At 44.1% G+C, this 15,747-nt stretch overlaps 1 protein-coding gene across 3 annotated transcripts in view; it reads left to right on the top strand.

Annotated features, from left to right (window-relative positions):
- Window positions 1-15,747, top strand: part of DCC (DCC netrin 1 receptor) — a 944,701-nt gene that overhangs the window by 589,985 nt on the left and 338,969 nt on the right. For all 3 annotated transcript variants that reach the window (XM_081881357.1, XM_081881356.1, XM_081881358.1), the window contains exons 6-7: window positions 8,349-8,503; window positions 13,260-13,380. In XM_081881357.1, coding sequence (XP_081737483.1) covers window positions 8,349-8,503; window positions 13,260-13,380 — 276 coding nt within the window. The remainder of the gene's footprint in view (window positions 1-8,348; window positions 8,504-13,259; window positions 13,381-15,747) is intronic.

Raw genomic sequence — 15,747 nt, 5'->3', positions numbered from 1 at the left:
GTGATGTTCCATCAGAATGGCAGTGATAGACAGGGTTACACAGGGCCACCGACAAAAGGGAGACACAGGGGCTAAATGTGTGCCAGACCCCAAGTTACCAGGGACACATTAGTTTTATTTTTAAACAAGCAAGTCTTAGGGCTTAGGCTAGATTTATTTAGTATATGTATTTTAAGCATTAGCAGGGGTGCAACTTGAATAAAATATGGGGGGCAGGTAAGCCCCACCCCACATAATTGATCACATGACTCGGTACATGCACACCATTTGAATGGCAATGCCCATTAATTTGGGGGGCCCCAGCCACCTCAAATATTTTATTGGGGGGCAAAGACCTCTCGCCCCCTGGGGGTTGACTCCTATGAGCAGCAGTTCTTGGCAATTTATTGCAGTGAGGGGAATATAAGGTCCCCAGTCTTCCAACTCTACAATTCTATGATAATCTGTGATAATCTGCATACCATAGAACAAGCCCAGGAAAATTCGATTGGCATGCTTGCAGGTACATGTTGAAAGCTAGTTCTTAGCCTGGGGACTTCTGGTTCCTTTGTAGAAAGGAGCTGCAGAATTTCTAACTAAGCAAAAATTATGTGTGAAAAGCTTTGGCTATAATTACCCTAAAGGTTAACAGGAAACCTGAGATGTGACCCCAAAGTCCTATCTGCAGGTTTTTTTAATATATAAAAGCCTTACAAAATAAAGTGGCTCTCGTGGGAGTACATAACAGATGCAAGAACAGAGAGGCATCTGAACAGGAAAGAGTTGAGCTCCAGTGTTCCTAGTAAAGGTAAAGGGACCCCTGACCATTAGGTCCAGTTGTGACCGACTCTGGGGTTGCGGTGCTCATCTCACTTTATTGGCTGAGGGAGCTGGTGTACAGCTTCCGGGTCACGTGGCCAGCATGACTAAGCCACTTCTGGCGAACTTGAGCAGAGCACAGAAACACCGCTTACCTTCCCGCTGGAGCGGTACCTATTTATCTACTTGCACTTTGATGTGCTTTCCATCTGCTAGGTTGGCAGGAGCTGGGACCGAGCGACGGGAGCTCACCCCGTCGTGGGGATTCGAACCGCCAACCTTCTGATCGGCAAGTCCTAGGCTCTGTGGTTTAACCCACAGCACCACCCGCTTCCCTCTTGTGTTCCTAAGGAAGGGATTAAAACAATTTCACATACTATGGCTGTGCGATGCCACTTCCATCAAAGGCAGCACACCTCTGAATAGTAGTTGCTAGAAATCACCAGTGGAAAGAGAGCTGTTGAACTCCTATCTCTTGTAGACTTCCCACAGACATCTGGTTGGCCACTTGGAGAACAAGATGGTGGGCTAGATAGATCTTTGGTCTGATCCAGCAGGGCTCTCCTTATGTTCTCATGTTTGCAGACTCTCCTCTGCTTGAATTGAGCAAGATGGACATAATGTGATCCCTGTAGGTCCTTCATTCTGTCTGTCTTTTTCCATAATCACATTAAACCATATACCTATAAGCCAAAAGCAGCAGGCACGTAATCTGGTTAAGTTACAAAGAGAAGACAAGAAACATTGCCAGAGTATTGTTCATAAAGTGAATATATCATGAGAAATACATCAGAAATTCATTTGAAACAGCTTAAAAGAGGACAATCTGGCCTGCTAATGATGTGCCCCCTAGAGCCTTCCTTTTGGAAATGTTGACAGGGCTAAGGAACTGATGACAGCCATCATCTTCCTTGGCTCCACCACCACATTTATTTTATTGCTATTCAAAGCATGAGACATTATGCATTAGCAAATAGCGGACATCTTTTGCTCTCCTTGGCGAAAGCAGGTGTCATTTCTAAGGAAGACATTTCAAGGAATGGTGAGGTCGTCCAGCCATGCCCCTCACGTAACGAGCTCCTTTGCTGGTAATCATTCAATGGGTTGCTGAGACACCTTTGTGTGCTCATTACAGGAATTGCTTGAGATTTTCTACAGTAATCTTGAAGACACACGAACACCCCTTCAGGAGGGAATTCCATTCCTCAGCATCAGCTCTCTTCATGCCGGGCATACTGAGCCATAAATGTGGACAAAGGGTGTTCTCAGACAATGAGAAATAGCCTTTGAAGTCACTTGCTACCGGGAATGTTTGAATATCAGTTTTATAATGGCATCAAAGGCAAAAATTGATCATTACTCTCTTTGGCAACCATTTCTTTAACGTCCTTCTGAATGGTGAAAAATTGATTTTTGAAAAATCATTAGACAACAAATTCTCAGATAGACTATTAATTGACTACACTTGCCCATTTCTCTACTATTGTCCAACATGACTATGGTGAACTATATAATGCTTTCCTTACAGAAGGGTAGCTTGTATTGTATTTATTATCATTATTCACAATATTCACTTTAAGTCTGTATACGTGATAGATATATGAAATTGAGCATAAGTATCAAATGCACTCTGAATTAAAATGTTTATAGTCTGTTTTCTTGGACTGCAACTCCCATTGTCCCTGATCTTTGGACCTGCTGGAAGGAGCCGATGGGAGTTATAGTTCAACAACATCTTTGTAATATTACATATAACATGCAAAAAAATTGTTAATTCTTTTAGTGCAACTGGTTGAAGAAATACACCCAATTGAGATTAAGCAGCAAGACAGAACACAGAAACAAAATAAATCATCAAACCATTATTAATTCTAGCACGGGGGGCACCTAAATTGTATAATTCGGCATCTCAGTTATTGGTATTATTAATTGTATTATAATTTGGCATTGCTGTAATGAGGCTATTATTGGATTGTTGTAACTGAAAACTAATAAAAATTATTATCAGAGATTAAACAGCAAGACAAGAGTTTGTGGGGGGAAAGGCTCAACAGCAATATTTTCAGAAAATTCCACCCCCTAGACATATCCTCTTCTAGACAAATGGCTTAGGAGCAACTTCTTAAATATTGATGCTTATTGTGAAATATCTTACGTAAACCACTTTGTGAGGTCTTCCTGGAAAGTGGTATTTAAATATAAACAAGAAAGAAACTGTATGGGAACTAAACCTTGACAGGATTGCATTAAAAAGTGGAATGTCCCAATTTTCCTAGGACAGTTGAGTGGTGTGATATTACAGATGTCCAATGATGAAATCTGTAGAGAAGAGGAGGGGGATGGAAACAATTGAGCGATGCTATGTCCTTACCCAGACTGCACTGCTATTCATAGCTTTCTTTCTTACAAGCAGAGTCAACAAACAATTAACCTTTCCCTCCTTCCCACCATGCAGTTCCTTTGGAACTGTGTGAAAGGCTAATCAGAGAACTGGTGTATAATGCCAGCATTTGATTATGACCAAAGGGCAAAATCAGAATAAAGCTAAAAGGGAAAGAAGCTGATTTCAAAATTGCTTTCTAATATCAGTTGAATTGTGCAAATTGGCCTAAAGTAGATGGATCGGTGTCTGTTTGTTTAGGCACGGGATTCCTATAGCAGAAGCATAGAGAATCACACTCATTTTGTGTGTGTGGATCAGAACTCCATTGCCTCATGTTCCTGAAATCAAATAGCACTTGAAGCGGTTTCTGGTATGCTTCCCTGTTACAAATGCCAAGGAATCACTTGTCAGGGTTCAGGCTTGAGGCCCTTCCGGGCCTATTCTCCAGCTAAGACTCCCAGAGGTCATGGGCTGGAGCTTAAGTTGGAGAAACTGGCCTATAGGCAGAGGACCTATAGTGGACTGATATGTCTGTAGTAGCTCATTAGGCTATCTCCTTGGCCTTGGGGTCCCACTCAAAAAAGGGCAGCCAGAACAAGGGACTGGATTAGATCAATACCCTGTTGAGGAAAGGTTGCAACATTTGGAGATTTTTATATTAGAATAAAGAGTGAGTAAGAGGGAGCAGGGCAAAAATTCTGCATGGTATGGGGAAAGTAGGTTAGGGGACATTTTTTGTCTTTCCACATAATGCTAGAGCTCATGTCTGTCCAGTGAAGATGGTTGTTGGAAGATTCAGGTCAGACAAAATAAAATGGCAGAGAGGCTTGGTGTGAATGTATGAGTAAGTTTACGCACATGTCTGTGGTTCAGCAGCCTCATGAAACAGACAGAATTACAACTCTAACCATTGTTGTCAATACTTTGTGGATGTTGGAAGACTCTGGACACAAAGAAGGAAGTATTCATTCAATTAATTAAATTATGGGATTCGCTGTCATAAGAGGTAGTGATGGTCTGCAACTTGGTTTGCTTTGGAAGAGGATTGCGCAAGTTCATGGAGGAAAAAGGCATTAACATTCTCACAGTGACCAATCAGATGACTACAGGGAGCCTGCAAGCTGGACAGCACTCTACCTGTGATGGCCTGGGACTCAGGATCGGACTCGGAACCAGAGGAATCTCAGTCTGCACTGGACCCTCTTCCTCAGGCGGCATCGGAACCAAGTCTGGGGCCTGATTCTGAAGAGCTCCAGACTGCACAGGTTCCCCTGCAACAAGCACCAACTGGGCAGAGTCAGGGGCCTGAGCCTGTCCTGGCTCCCGATGTGGGGATTACCTCGTTGCCTCCAGCTGGGCAATCACTTACAGCTTCTCCACTACCAGTTGGGTCAGGAGAGGCTGAGGCGAGTTGCAGAGACTAAGGTCTGAGAGAAGGAGAGACCTGAGTACTTGCAGGAGAAGTGCTCACCTTCGGGCAAGACAGGGAGGTGGTGAGTCACTGGGGGATCAGGACCGGCTGTTACTCTGACAGAGATAAAAGGCTGCCAGACCCTGCCCCAGGTTGCGGGAGAAACATTGCTGTTTGCTAGTACCTGCCTGTGACCCTGTGCCTGCCTGAGCCTGGTTTCCTGCCTTGGCCCTGTTGAACTGACTCTTCGCAGAACCCTTGGATTCGGGACCGGATCTGGACTGCGATGCTCGGGTTTACCCACGGGCGCAGCACACTACCCACCTGTTCAGAGTCATAATTCCTCTGACAGTGGAGGTAGAACATAGCCCTAATGGATAGTAGCCAATGATAGCCTTGACTTCCATGAATCAGTCTAATCCTCTTTTAAAACCATCCAAGTTGGTGACCATCATTGCCTTCTGTGGGAGCAAGTTCCATAGTTTAATTATGTGCTGTGAGAAGAAGGACTTTCTTTTACCTATGCTGAATCTTTCAACATACACCTTCATTGGATGTTCGTGAGTTATAACGTTTTGAGAGTGGGAGAAAAGCTTTTCTCTGTTTGCTTTCTCCATGCCATCCTTTTTACTCTTTTTTAATGAAGTTTTTTTTTTAAATTAAAAAAATATATCCTGACATTCCTTGTATAGCCAGGATGTGCCACTTCTTTTCCTGATGATTGCTGCATTTTCCTGCAATCTGTCAGGGGCTGTATGCTGATTGTGTGTGGCGATAAAGTCAGCAATGGACAAGGACAGTATATAAAGCATGCAGAGCCTCCATCTCCCTTTCCACCCATCCTCCTTCCTGTTCCTTCCTTTTCCTCTCCACCCAGTGGGGCTGCGGTGGTAGGGGACAGGTTGCTCACGCTAGTGGGCTCCACTCCTCTCTTTCAAAAGGGCTTTCAAAATTAGGCTGGGAGCCACAAGTTGCCTGTACAGTGGTACCTTGGTTCTCAACTTGGAACCCAAACACTGCAAACCCGGATGTAAGTGTTCCAGTTTGCAAACTATTTTTGGAAGCTGAACATGCTCTGTTTTGAGTGCCACACTTCCGTTTTGAGTGCCACACTTCTGTTTTGAGTGTTACACTGAGGTCTGTCTGTTTTTGCTATTTATTTTGTGCTTTTGTTTTTGCGGCTCTTTTTGTTTTGTTTTTGTGACTGTGTGGAACCCAGTTCAGCTACTGGTTGGTTGATTGTGTGACTGCAGTACAACGTTTATTGCTTCCATTTTATGGATCAATGGTCTCGTTAGACAGTAAAATTCATGTTAAATTGCTGTTAAATTGTTGTTTTTAAAAGTCTGGAATGGATTAATTCCCATTACTTTCTATGGGAAAGTGCACCTTGGTTTTGGAATGCTTTGTTTTTGGAATGGACTTACAGAACAGATTAAGTTTGAGAACCAAGGTACCACTTTTTGTGCCTCAAGGCCCCAAGCCACCCCCCAAATAAATAACTTCACACTGACACATAATTTTAGTTTAAGTAATTGGGCAAATTTGGGCCACAACTTTATTGATTACAGCATAGTGAGTGGTATTGGCCTTAGGCATTGGCAACGGACTATAACTGACTCCTGCCTCTCTGACAGGAAGTCTGGAAGAGTAAACACCAAACGAGGGAGCAACATCGATGAAGATCAACCAAAACTCACCCCGGGGTTCTGGTGGTCCTGGCATGGCCCTAGCCCCTCAAGCGGACTTTGGACAAGATCCAGGACCCCCAGATTCCACTACCAGAATACCCTTATTCATGGAGGGGCAGGTGATGGCCGCACCTCCCCTCCCACTGAGCTCCCCAGCCAATGCCTAACCGCCAAACTTTACAAAGTTGTGACGATTGCTAAGGGGGTAGGCAAAAACCAAATGGCCATTGCCAATCTGCCAAATGGAAAAAAAAAAAAAACAAACCTACCCGGTCCCCATTCCAAAACAGGTTAACCACACTATGTCCAAAGCAAGGCCAAGACAAAACAAACAAACAAACAAACCATAGGGACGGGAGGGCAGGTGTTCGGCAGCGTGAAGCAAGGGCCGTTGACCATGTTGCGCTTCCGCTTTTATAGCCTCCCCAATCACGCCTCCATAACCTGATTGGCTCAAGCAGCCTGGCTATGGGGCCTCACTATACATGCCTGGCTCCACCCTAGGACCCTACCAAATAAGCTTTTGGGGATGGCCCCTGGCCCACGCGCAACCAGGACCCCCTCTGAGGAGGATCCCGTATACAGCTACTGTTTCGCTGGTGCTCTCATTCATACTTACTATGTTTATATCTTACTGCTCTATGATTTTATTTTTTAAAATGTTCATATTGTCACTTTTGGATATGGTTATTTTTTATCTTGAAATTTTACCTGACTTGGATTTTTTTAAAGGAAAGCCTAGATATAATTTTTAACATAAGTATTTTTACTGACCTTGTGTGATGGAAAGTAATGATATGAATTGAACCTTAGCTACTGCGTACAAGAAGGTTGAAAATTCATGATATCTGTCTGCAGCCCTGGTAGACTCTGGAATCCACTGTGTGCATATTTCACAATGCCATTTGCTATTGATACAGTTGTAAAAACTTTATAATTCAGACATTATGCATGGCTGCTTAAGAAATACAATTGCATTTTCTGTATCAAAAAATAAGCCAGGGATGCTACCCAGGAAATTAAAATCTAATCTGGTTTTCTAGCAACCATGAATATTCAAAATAATGAATATTGTTCCCTGGTTGAAAGCTGACAAACAGGACTGATTCCCCTCACCCCTCCTTGTCTCCTTTGATGATGGGAAAACTCATTAGAAATGTGATGTTATTAGCAGTTTCTCTTGAATTGCAAATTTTTATCATACTATAACTAGTATTATGGTAATGATGAAATTAAATTAAATTAGCATATCATATACCATACAGCAAAAGTGTTAATACATTATAGTAATACAAGACAACAGATAATTGCCAGCTTAATAGGAATTTGTCCTCCGAAAAAATAATCTGGCTTAAGTCTTCCTCCTCTGTGCTTGGAAATAATGTTGCGCGTATTGATTCATTTTGCAAAGCTAATCACAGGTTATACTTATGCAAATGAAGATGTTGTCCCCACTGTTACATAATCAATGTGGTTATCCAAGCTTTGCCCAGACACATCAAAGGTCTGGCCAGTTTTGAAACATGATGCATCATGAAAACCTATATTAGATATGGTTGCAGTTGAATGGCTGCTGTTATAGATCCAGGGTGCTGGTGTTTGTAGGTGCAAGTCACCCATAATTCTTAGAATTAGTAGAAGTTAGAATTAATCAAGTTTGATTAAACTGTGTCAAACACCAACATACCTGGGTTTAGCTTGTGCTAGTAAGCTACCCTAGCCTGGCAGAGCTAGCTGAGTTTAAGCCATTAAGGCACAAAGACCAGTGATGGCCCATGAAGGAAGCCATCAAGAGATAGTGAACACTGCCAGACAAGGAGGGGAGGGACCACTCCTCCAGCTATATATAGTGGGCAGGGGCCAGTGCCAGGTTTAAGCTTTCAGCATTGAATGATGTAGGCTGGAGGAAATTGTTTTCTCTGGGCTGTCGGCGAGAAGGAAAGGGAGAGCAGAACACGATGCGTCAATTTTTGTTGTTGATATATATATATATATATATATATATTTGTGATATATATACATTCATGCTGACTAAGATCTTTTTCTCCCTGTTTTGTTTTTGCAGTTCCACCATGGTTTATCAATCATCCTTCAAATCTCTATGCCTATGAAAGTATGGACATCGAGTTCGAATGCTCTGTTTCTGGAAAACCGATTCCTACAGTGCAATGGATCAAGAATGGGGAAGTCGTCATTCCTAGTGATTATTTTCAGATAGTGGTAATCATTATTTGTTTTTACCATTATTCCAAAACAAGGAAACAGACAATTCAATGGGCTCTGTAAAAGGTTCTACCAAAAGTAGACTTAGTTTTAGCTTTAGTTTTCCTTTAGCTCCTGGATCCTTCAAGCTTCCCCAGTTTTCTTCCAGGTCCCTTGCTATTTCCCTCCATCTGCCTTCGGCTGCAGCAACTGTTTCCCCTGTCCTGTTCTGAACCTGGTCCTTTAATATGCACCAGCCAGACTTCTCTACCTGGTCACTTGGGTATACTCATTTAAAAAAGAACACTCCCCATCAATAGCTAAAGGAAGCTATGGCAGCACACTAACAGCAAAAGAAAATCAGCTTAGTCCATCAAAAGCCTATGAGTAGAAGGTACGTTTTTACCTGGTTCCGAAAAGATGTCAGCAAAGGTGGCAGGTGGATCTCAGTGGGGAAAACATTCCACAGATGAAGAGCTACAACCGGAAAGGCCTCTCACCTTCTGAGACTCCCTCAGAGGGAAGACCTGGAGAAGGGCCTCAGAAGAAATACCTAGGGCACCTTCAAAGATGCTACAAATATGTGTAGCAGTGGGCAACCTGTCTGTTCAGGAAACTTGTCTGTCATCACTCACTGCTTGTTGAGGAACCCTTAAAATGTTTCTGGGGTACTTCAAGGATCCCCAGAGCACAGCTGAAAAAACCCCTGCCACAGACCACTGGTCTTTAATGACCCGTTACTGAGCCCTATCTAATGTGAAACACAACAACAGCACTACTATCATACAAAGTGGTTAAAAAGAAAAAACAAATAAGTGAGAAGTCAGGTGTATTTTTGTACTAAAGGTGGGCCCCAGGTGAGGAAATTTTGAAGACTACTGCATCATAGAATTATAGCAAGGGTCAAGAACTGGATCAGGATAGTGCAAAACGCCCTCCATAAACCCACTCTGTCAGGTGGATGCCAATCACTTGGCATCCTAATGACATCTACCCTACAGTTGAACAGCTCTTACCATTAGGCGGTCAAAACAGGTATGTCCCATCCTGTCATAACATTCCAGACTTTCTCTCCCCCCCCCCCGATAGATCTCTTGCATAAAGCTCTTTGATACAGGAAATCATGGATGTACAATGGAAGTTACCAGCCTAAGGTTACACCTAACCTTCATTGTATGCCTGCCCAGACAATACGTGGAATATGCGGTGTTGCCTTCAGTTCAGAAGTAGTTAACTGATGCTTTATAAAAAATTGTGGCCATTGGATAATCCACCCCGCCATAATGACTTTTATTTTAGAGGTTTAGCAATCTCATGCATATAGATCAGCTTGCCCTTTCTTAATTAATGTTCCTTCTATTAAGTGAAATTGACAATGATTATCTAAATTAAACATGTTCCAGTTAATAAAAAGGCATGGGCGCTTTCCCCGCTTTTCATTCAGAGAGGAAGATTTACTCAGTTATAGGAGCATCCAAGTTCACACAACTTTACCCACCATTGCTGTTTATAATAAAGACAATCAGGCAGGCTTTGCTCAGCTTGCCAAGAGACAGACATTTTCATTAAGTAATTGGGAAAGGGCAGGTTCCCCTTTTGTTCTTTTTTTCCAAAACTGCCCAGGGAAGAAAGACTTTTAATAAGAGAATCATTCTAGGCAGAACATTTTTATTTATTTCTTCTCCTTTTTTGCGGTGCCAAAGACTCTTCCTTAGAAGCCAAAGTTTTACAGCATCATTTAATTCTGCCTGCCAACAGCACCTCCAGATGAAACCCTGCCCAGATGCAGCTGAAACGAAATGGCCTCCTTCCCTTTGTGGCTGCCTGTAACCTGGGAAGGGTTAACCTTCAAATCCATTCGCTTGCCTGCAAAAGTATTTAAAAACACCCAAAGAAATCCACCGAATCTTCTGCCACTAAGTGCACCCATTATGCAATGCAGACCCCTCTTGATGTTGATTCTACATGTTGCATAAAGTGTTTGCACTGCCCTTACGTGCGGCCGCAGTATTACTATTAGTTAATCAAATGTCCTGGTAGCAGGGTGAGCAAACCGAGTCAGCACATTATTTAATGTATGTGCATTTTATTACAATCCTCTAGGGAGGAACTGGCGGGCATGAGTGAATACCAGCATACCTTAAAGAGGATGCTTTTTTTGGATGGCTTTAAAAGAGGATCAAACAAATCCAGGGAGGCAAAGGCTTTTAGCCATAGTGGCTATGCTCTGCCTTAATGTTCGAGGCTTACAGGCTTGACTACTGTAATTCGCTCTATGCGGGGCTGCCCTTGAAGCTGTCCCAGAAACTCCAGTGGGTACAGAATGCTGCAGCGAGGCTCCTCACGGGGTCTCTGTCATGGGAGCATATTCACCCAGTGCTTTTCAAGCTGCACTGGCTCCCGGTGGAGTACAGGGTCAGATTTAAGGTGCTGCTTTTGACCTTTAAAGCCCTTCACAGCCTAGGACCCTCGTACCTACGGGACCGCCTCTCCTGGTATGCCCCACAGAGGACCTTAAGGTCCATAAATAACAACACCCTAGTGGTCCCAAGCCCTAAGGAAGTTAGATTGGCTTCAACCAGAGCACCCTTTTCAACTCTGGCTCCGGCCTGGTGGAACGCTCTGCCTCATGAGACCAGGGCCCTGCAGGATCTGATTTCTTTCCGCAGGGCCTGTAAGACAGAGTTGTTCCGCCTGGCCTTTGGCTTGGAGCCAATTTGATTCCCTCCCTCCCTCTCTTTTTTCCTTTCTTTTCCTTCTCCTCCTGCGATGAGGCTACATTTTAATATTTTAATGTTCCATTATTTTAATGTTGTATTTTATTTTTGTATTTTAAGTTGTAATCATTCATCTTGTTTTTATTAGTGCTTGTAAGCCACTCTGAGCCCGGCCTTGGCTGGGGAGGGCGGGGTATAAATAAAAAATAATTAGTATTAGTATTAGTATTAGTATTAGTATTAGTATTAGTATTAGTATTAGTATTGAAGGCTGTTTGCTTTTTACTATCAGTTGTTGGAAACTGCAGGAGGGTAGAGTACTCTTGCCCTTGGGTCTTGCTTGCAGGATTCCCATAGGCATCTGCTTGGCCACTGGGATGACAGAGTGATGGATTCATCCATGCTTCTGACTTCCAGTTGCTGGAAACCTTCCACACTACTCATTCCCCTGTTTTAGCCATATCCATGTTGCTGGTGGTGCTGGCTTCTAAAACATGACTAAAGGAGGCTGGCACTAAAAGGGTTTTGCTGAGGGGCTGGGTTCCAATAGTGGCAGCAGTAATAAACTGCTTTAACTGCAATAATCTCTCAGCGGTGTGCAAGAAATACAATATAGAAAATGTAAAAATTGGTCCAGACTTTTGCAGTTCCACCTCGTGCGGATCGGGGTTACCTGTCCTCAGAGGATCAACAGCAATGTGTGGCCGAAGCGCAAAAAAAGATGGGCTTGTGAACAGATAGTCTTGTAGTGTGGTGGTAGGGCAGGCAACCTTTGTCATGTGGGTGGCAAGGAGAGGTAAAAATTGGTTGAAAGGGGTTGGCTGGACAAAAGAGAAAATTGGTGGCAGGAAAAAAAGGACCTGTGACAAATCTGTTTTCAGTTCTTTGTTGTTGTTGTTTAGTCGTTTAGTTGTGTCCGACTCTTCGTGACCCCATGGACCAGAGCACGCCAGGCACTCCTGTCTTCCACTACCTCCTGCAGTTTAGTCAAAGTCATGCTGGTAGCTTCGAGAACACTATCCAACCATCTCATCCTCTGTCGTCCCCTTCTCCTTGTGCCCTCCATCTTTCCCAACATCAGGGTATTTTCCAGGGAGTCTTCTCTTCTCATGAGGAGGCCAAAGTATTGGAGTCTCAGCTTCAGGATCTGTCCTTCCAGTGAGCACTCAGGCCTGGTTTCCTTAAGAATGGAGAGGTTTGATCTTCCTGCAGTTCTGGCCACAGTCATAGTTGGTGCTAGGCCTATCAACCTTTTTGGCTCCAGATAATAATAATAATAATTTATTATTTATACCCCGCCCATCTGGCTGGGTTTCCCCAGCCACTCTGGGTGGCTTCCAACCGAATATTAAAAACAATACAGCGTCAGATCTGCCCACCACTAGCATCAGACCTGCACACCATGAGCCAATGAACCCAACTGGTTACTGGCCCCAAGGGAATGCAGCCTTGTACACAGGTAGTGGCCTATAGGGATGGGTGGCTCCTTGCACCTGACCTCTGAACAGCAGTCATTACCTCTTAGAATCCTGGACTTGTAGAGTTGGAAGGGACCCCGAGGGCCAACTAGTCCAGCTCCCTGCCATGCAGGATACTTAAGGAAAGCATCCATCATAGATGCTCATCCAACCTCTGCTTAAAAACCGCCAAGGAAGGAGGACCCACAGCCTCCCGAGGGAGTTTGTTCCACTGTTCCACCTCTTAGCAGGAGACAGAAGAGGGTGAGGCAGCAGGTGGCTGATGCCATGTGGGTGCCCCAACGGAGTCCACCTGGCATACCTACCCATCTGCTTGCAAAATGCCAGTGTCCTCACTCCTCCCTATAAGTGGTAGCTACCCTGCAATGGGAGGTCAGGTACAAGGAGTCCCCCGCTCCCTGCTGGCCGCTACTGCTATATAGAAAAGAAGTTTTCCCACAGCTTATCTCACTGAAAACATTGAGGAAACTGTAAAACTGAAGTGTGCCTCCAATTTTAATTCAGGAGAGAGAAAAAAACCTGTGAAGTTTGTGAGGCACAGCTCTAGGTAATTGCATCTGCTTCTCTCCCTCTCTTTAGGGTGGCAGCAACCTGCGGATTCTGGGCTTGGTAAAATCAGATGAAGGCTTCTACCAGTGTGTAGCTGAAAATGATGCTGGGAATGCTCAAACCAGTGCACAGCTCATCATCCCTGAACCTGGTAAGATGCAAGAGACATAAAGAATCGTTTGCTTTGTTTTAATTAATATGATTAGCAGAGTCTTGGACTGTGTGACTAGCGGCAGAACATATGCCAGCGCTGTCCAGGGCGGGCACGCTCCTGAGGGGGGCGGGGCGTGCTCCCAAAGGGGGAGGAGCACAGAGGGTGCCCTCCCAGGTTCAGGATAGCTGCTCGGGTGCATGGAGCGGCGTGTGCGCCCTGCAGCCAGGAGTGGAGCGAGCCGCCCACTGGGGCCGAGCAAGCCGCTGGTTGTGGACATTCAGCGCGCCACCCGCCCGTGACTCCCAAGCCTCCCCCAGCTGTCAAAATGAAGGGGGAAGGGGGAATGCCATTGGCAAAGCATCACAGCTCCCCCCTTCCCCTGATGGCTTGGGGTAGGCTTGGGAGTCGTGGGTGGGAGGCACGCCAAATGTCACCCTGGGAGGTCTGCCCCCACTGCACCCTACTTCATCCACCCCTGTTTGTGACCTACACCAGCTCCTGCGTTTTTTTGCTTGGATTCTTACTATTGTGGTCATCAGTCTATATCAGGGGTGGCCAACTCCCAAGAGTCTGCGATCTGCTCACAGAGTTAAAAACTGGCAGTGATCGATCCCCTTTTGGGGGGTTCAGGTTGAAGTTCTTGAGCTTTTTTTTTTAGGAAGGAGGGCCCTGTTTTTTTGGGATGTAGGACAAAGTTTTTGAGCTTCTTTGGGGGAGCCAGTGATCTACCAATGATCTACCACTGACATCCACTGGACTACCAGTAGATCACGATCTACCTGTTAGACATGCCTGGTCTATAGCGATACTGGCGAGTAATCATTCGTTGTTGTGTATCACCCGTTTCCATTGGGACAGAAGAGCCCTAGGTTGGGCCCTTGAATGATGCTAAGTAGATGCCACATGTGCTGCAGGAAATGTCATTCCCCTCCATGTCCCACCCCAGCAGAAGGTATGCGGAATCACATCTCTGGGTTGTATTTGACTAAGTCTACTCAGAGTAAGCCCACTGGAATCCATGAAAATGACTAACTTAAATGCATTTTTAAATGGGCCCATTCAGAGTAGGACTTGGTGACATACAAGCCTTCATCTCCTTTTTAGTTGGTGGTTTTGCTATTTGTGCTGACCTAGGAGGCGGTGTAGACAAGGCAATTAGAGGAAGCCCATGGAAGAAGGCAGGTCCATGGTGGCTGGTGCCCTTTGGTAGGCTGGTGGATGGAAGGAGACGCCAAATCTGGTCCTGAGCGTCCCACCTGCAAATGTTTCATTACCTGAAGGGGACATGTGTTTCCTTGCTGCATGCTGTTGTTTAAAGTGTTTGCATTACAAAGAAAGTGAAAGATCAGGCATATGCTGAAAAGTAGGCTTTGATGTGGACGGATGTTGTTCTTTAAAGAGGAGGTGGTGAAAAAGAAGCCACGTTTAGAGAACAGAACAGAGGTACTGAGTTGAAACTCCTTCTTTGGGTCTGACCTTCATAGAAAGTGTGTCATATTTTTTGCTGTCCATTTGCATTCTCACCTTATTGTTATTCTGGAGGCAGAATAATCTTGGCTAATTGACTGAAACCAAAGGTAGAAAAATAAAAATAAAATAAATGCATTTAAAAATAAAATAAAAATAAACCATCCTTATGAAAACAGATGGGGAGACAGGGGCAGGTGGCTAATTCCACCATAGCCTTTATCTCTATCTCTTTATCTTTGACCCTGAAAATAATCTGTGTTCCTAACCTGCCAATCTTCAATTACATGCATACAAATGCAAATCAGGGGCTGATTCACACAGGTATTATGGCAGAGGTGGGGAACCTTTTCTGAGGTTCATGGGGCACGTTCTATAGGTGAGTGGGGGTCAACGACAAAAGTTGGTGGAGTAATGGATGTGACTCTCACCTTTGTGAAGCAGATTTTATTCCAGCCATGCAAAAGTTAAAGGGCGTGCGCCATGATTCTTTCATTTTTCTAGGACAAAGACATTCCAATGCAATCTTGCTGTTGATCAAATCTGTGTTTCTTTGTGCATGTCATTTGATATCCTGCCACTGAAATTCATATGCAGCAGTTGTTTTATTATTAAGAATGTGATTATGATCTGACATATTGCAAGTCACATTGTACCTATGATGGCTTTCATCATTCTCTGATGTTTCTCTTTCTGCATTTTTGTACATCCAGAAAACCTTTTAGGGTTGTCAACATTCACATTACATTTAAGTGCTGATATTCACCTAGCTTTCAGACACTCACTGTAAATGGTATATTTATATGTTATGAAATAAAATAATAAATAAGCAACATATGGAAAGGGATACTTTAGGAATTAATTTTTTGCAAATTCCAATATGAACAGACCTGGTCC

This window comes from Podarcis erhardii (genome assembly GCF_964252035.2).
Source record: "Podarcis erhardii genome assembly, chromosome: 11".
Lineage (NCBI taxonomy): Eukaryota > Metazoa > Chordata > Lepidosauria > Squamata > Lacertidae > Podarcis > Podarcis erhardii.
The sequence above is the reverse complement of the archived record's forward strand: the minus strand, read 5'-3'. Positions and strand labels throughout refer to the sequence as shown.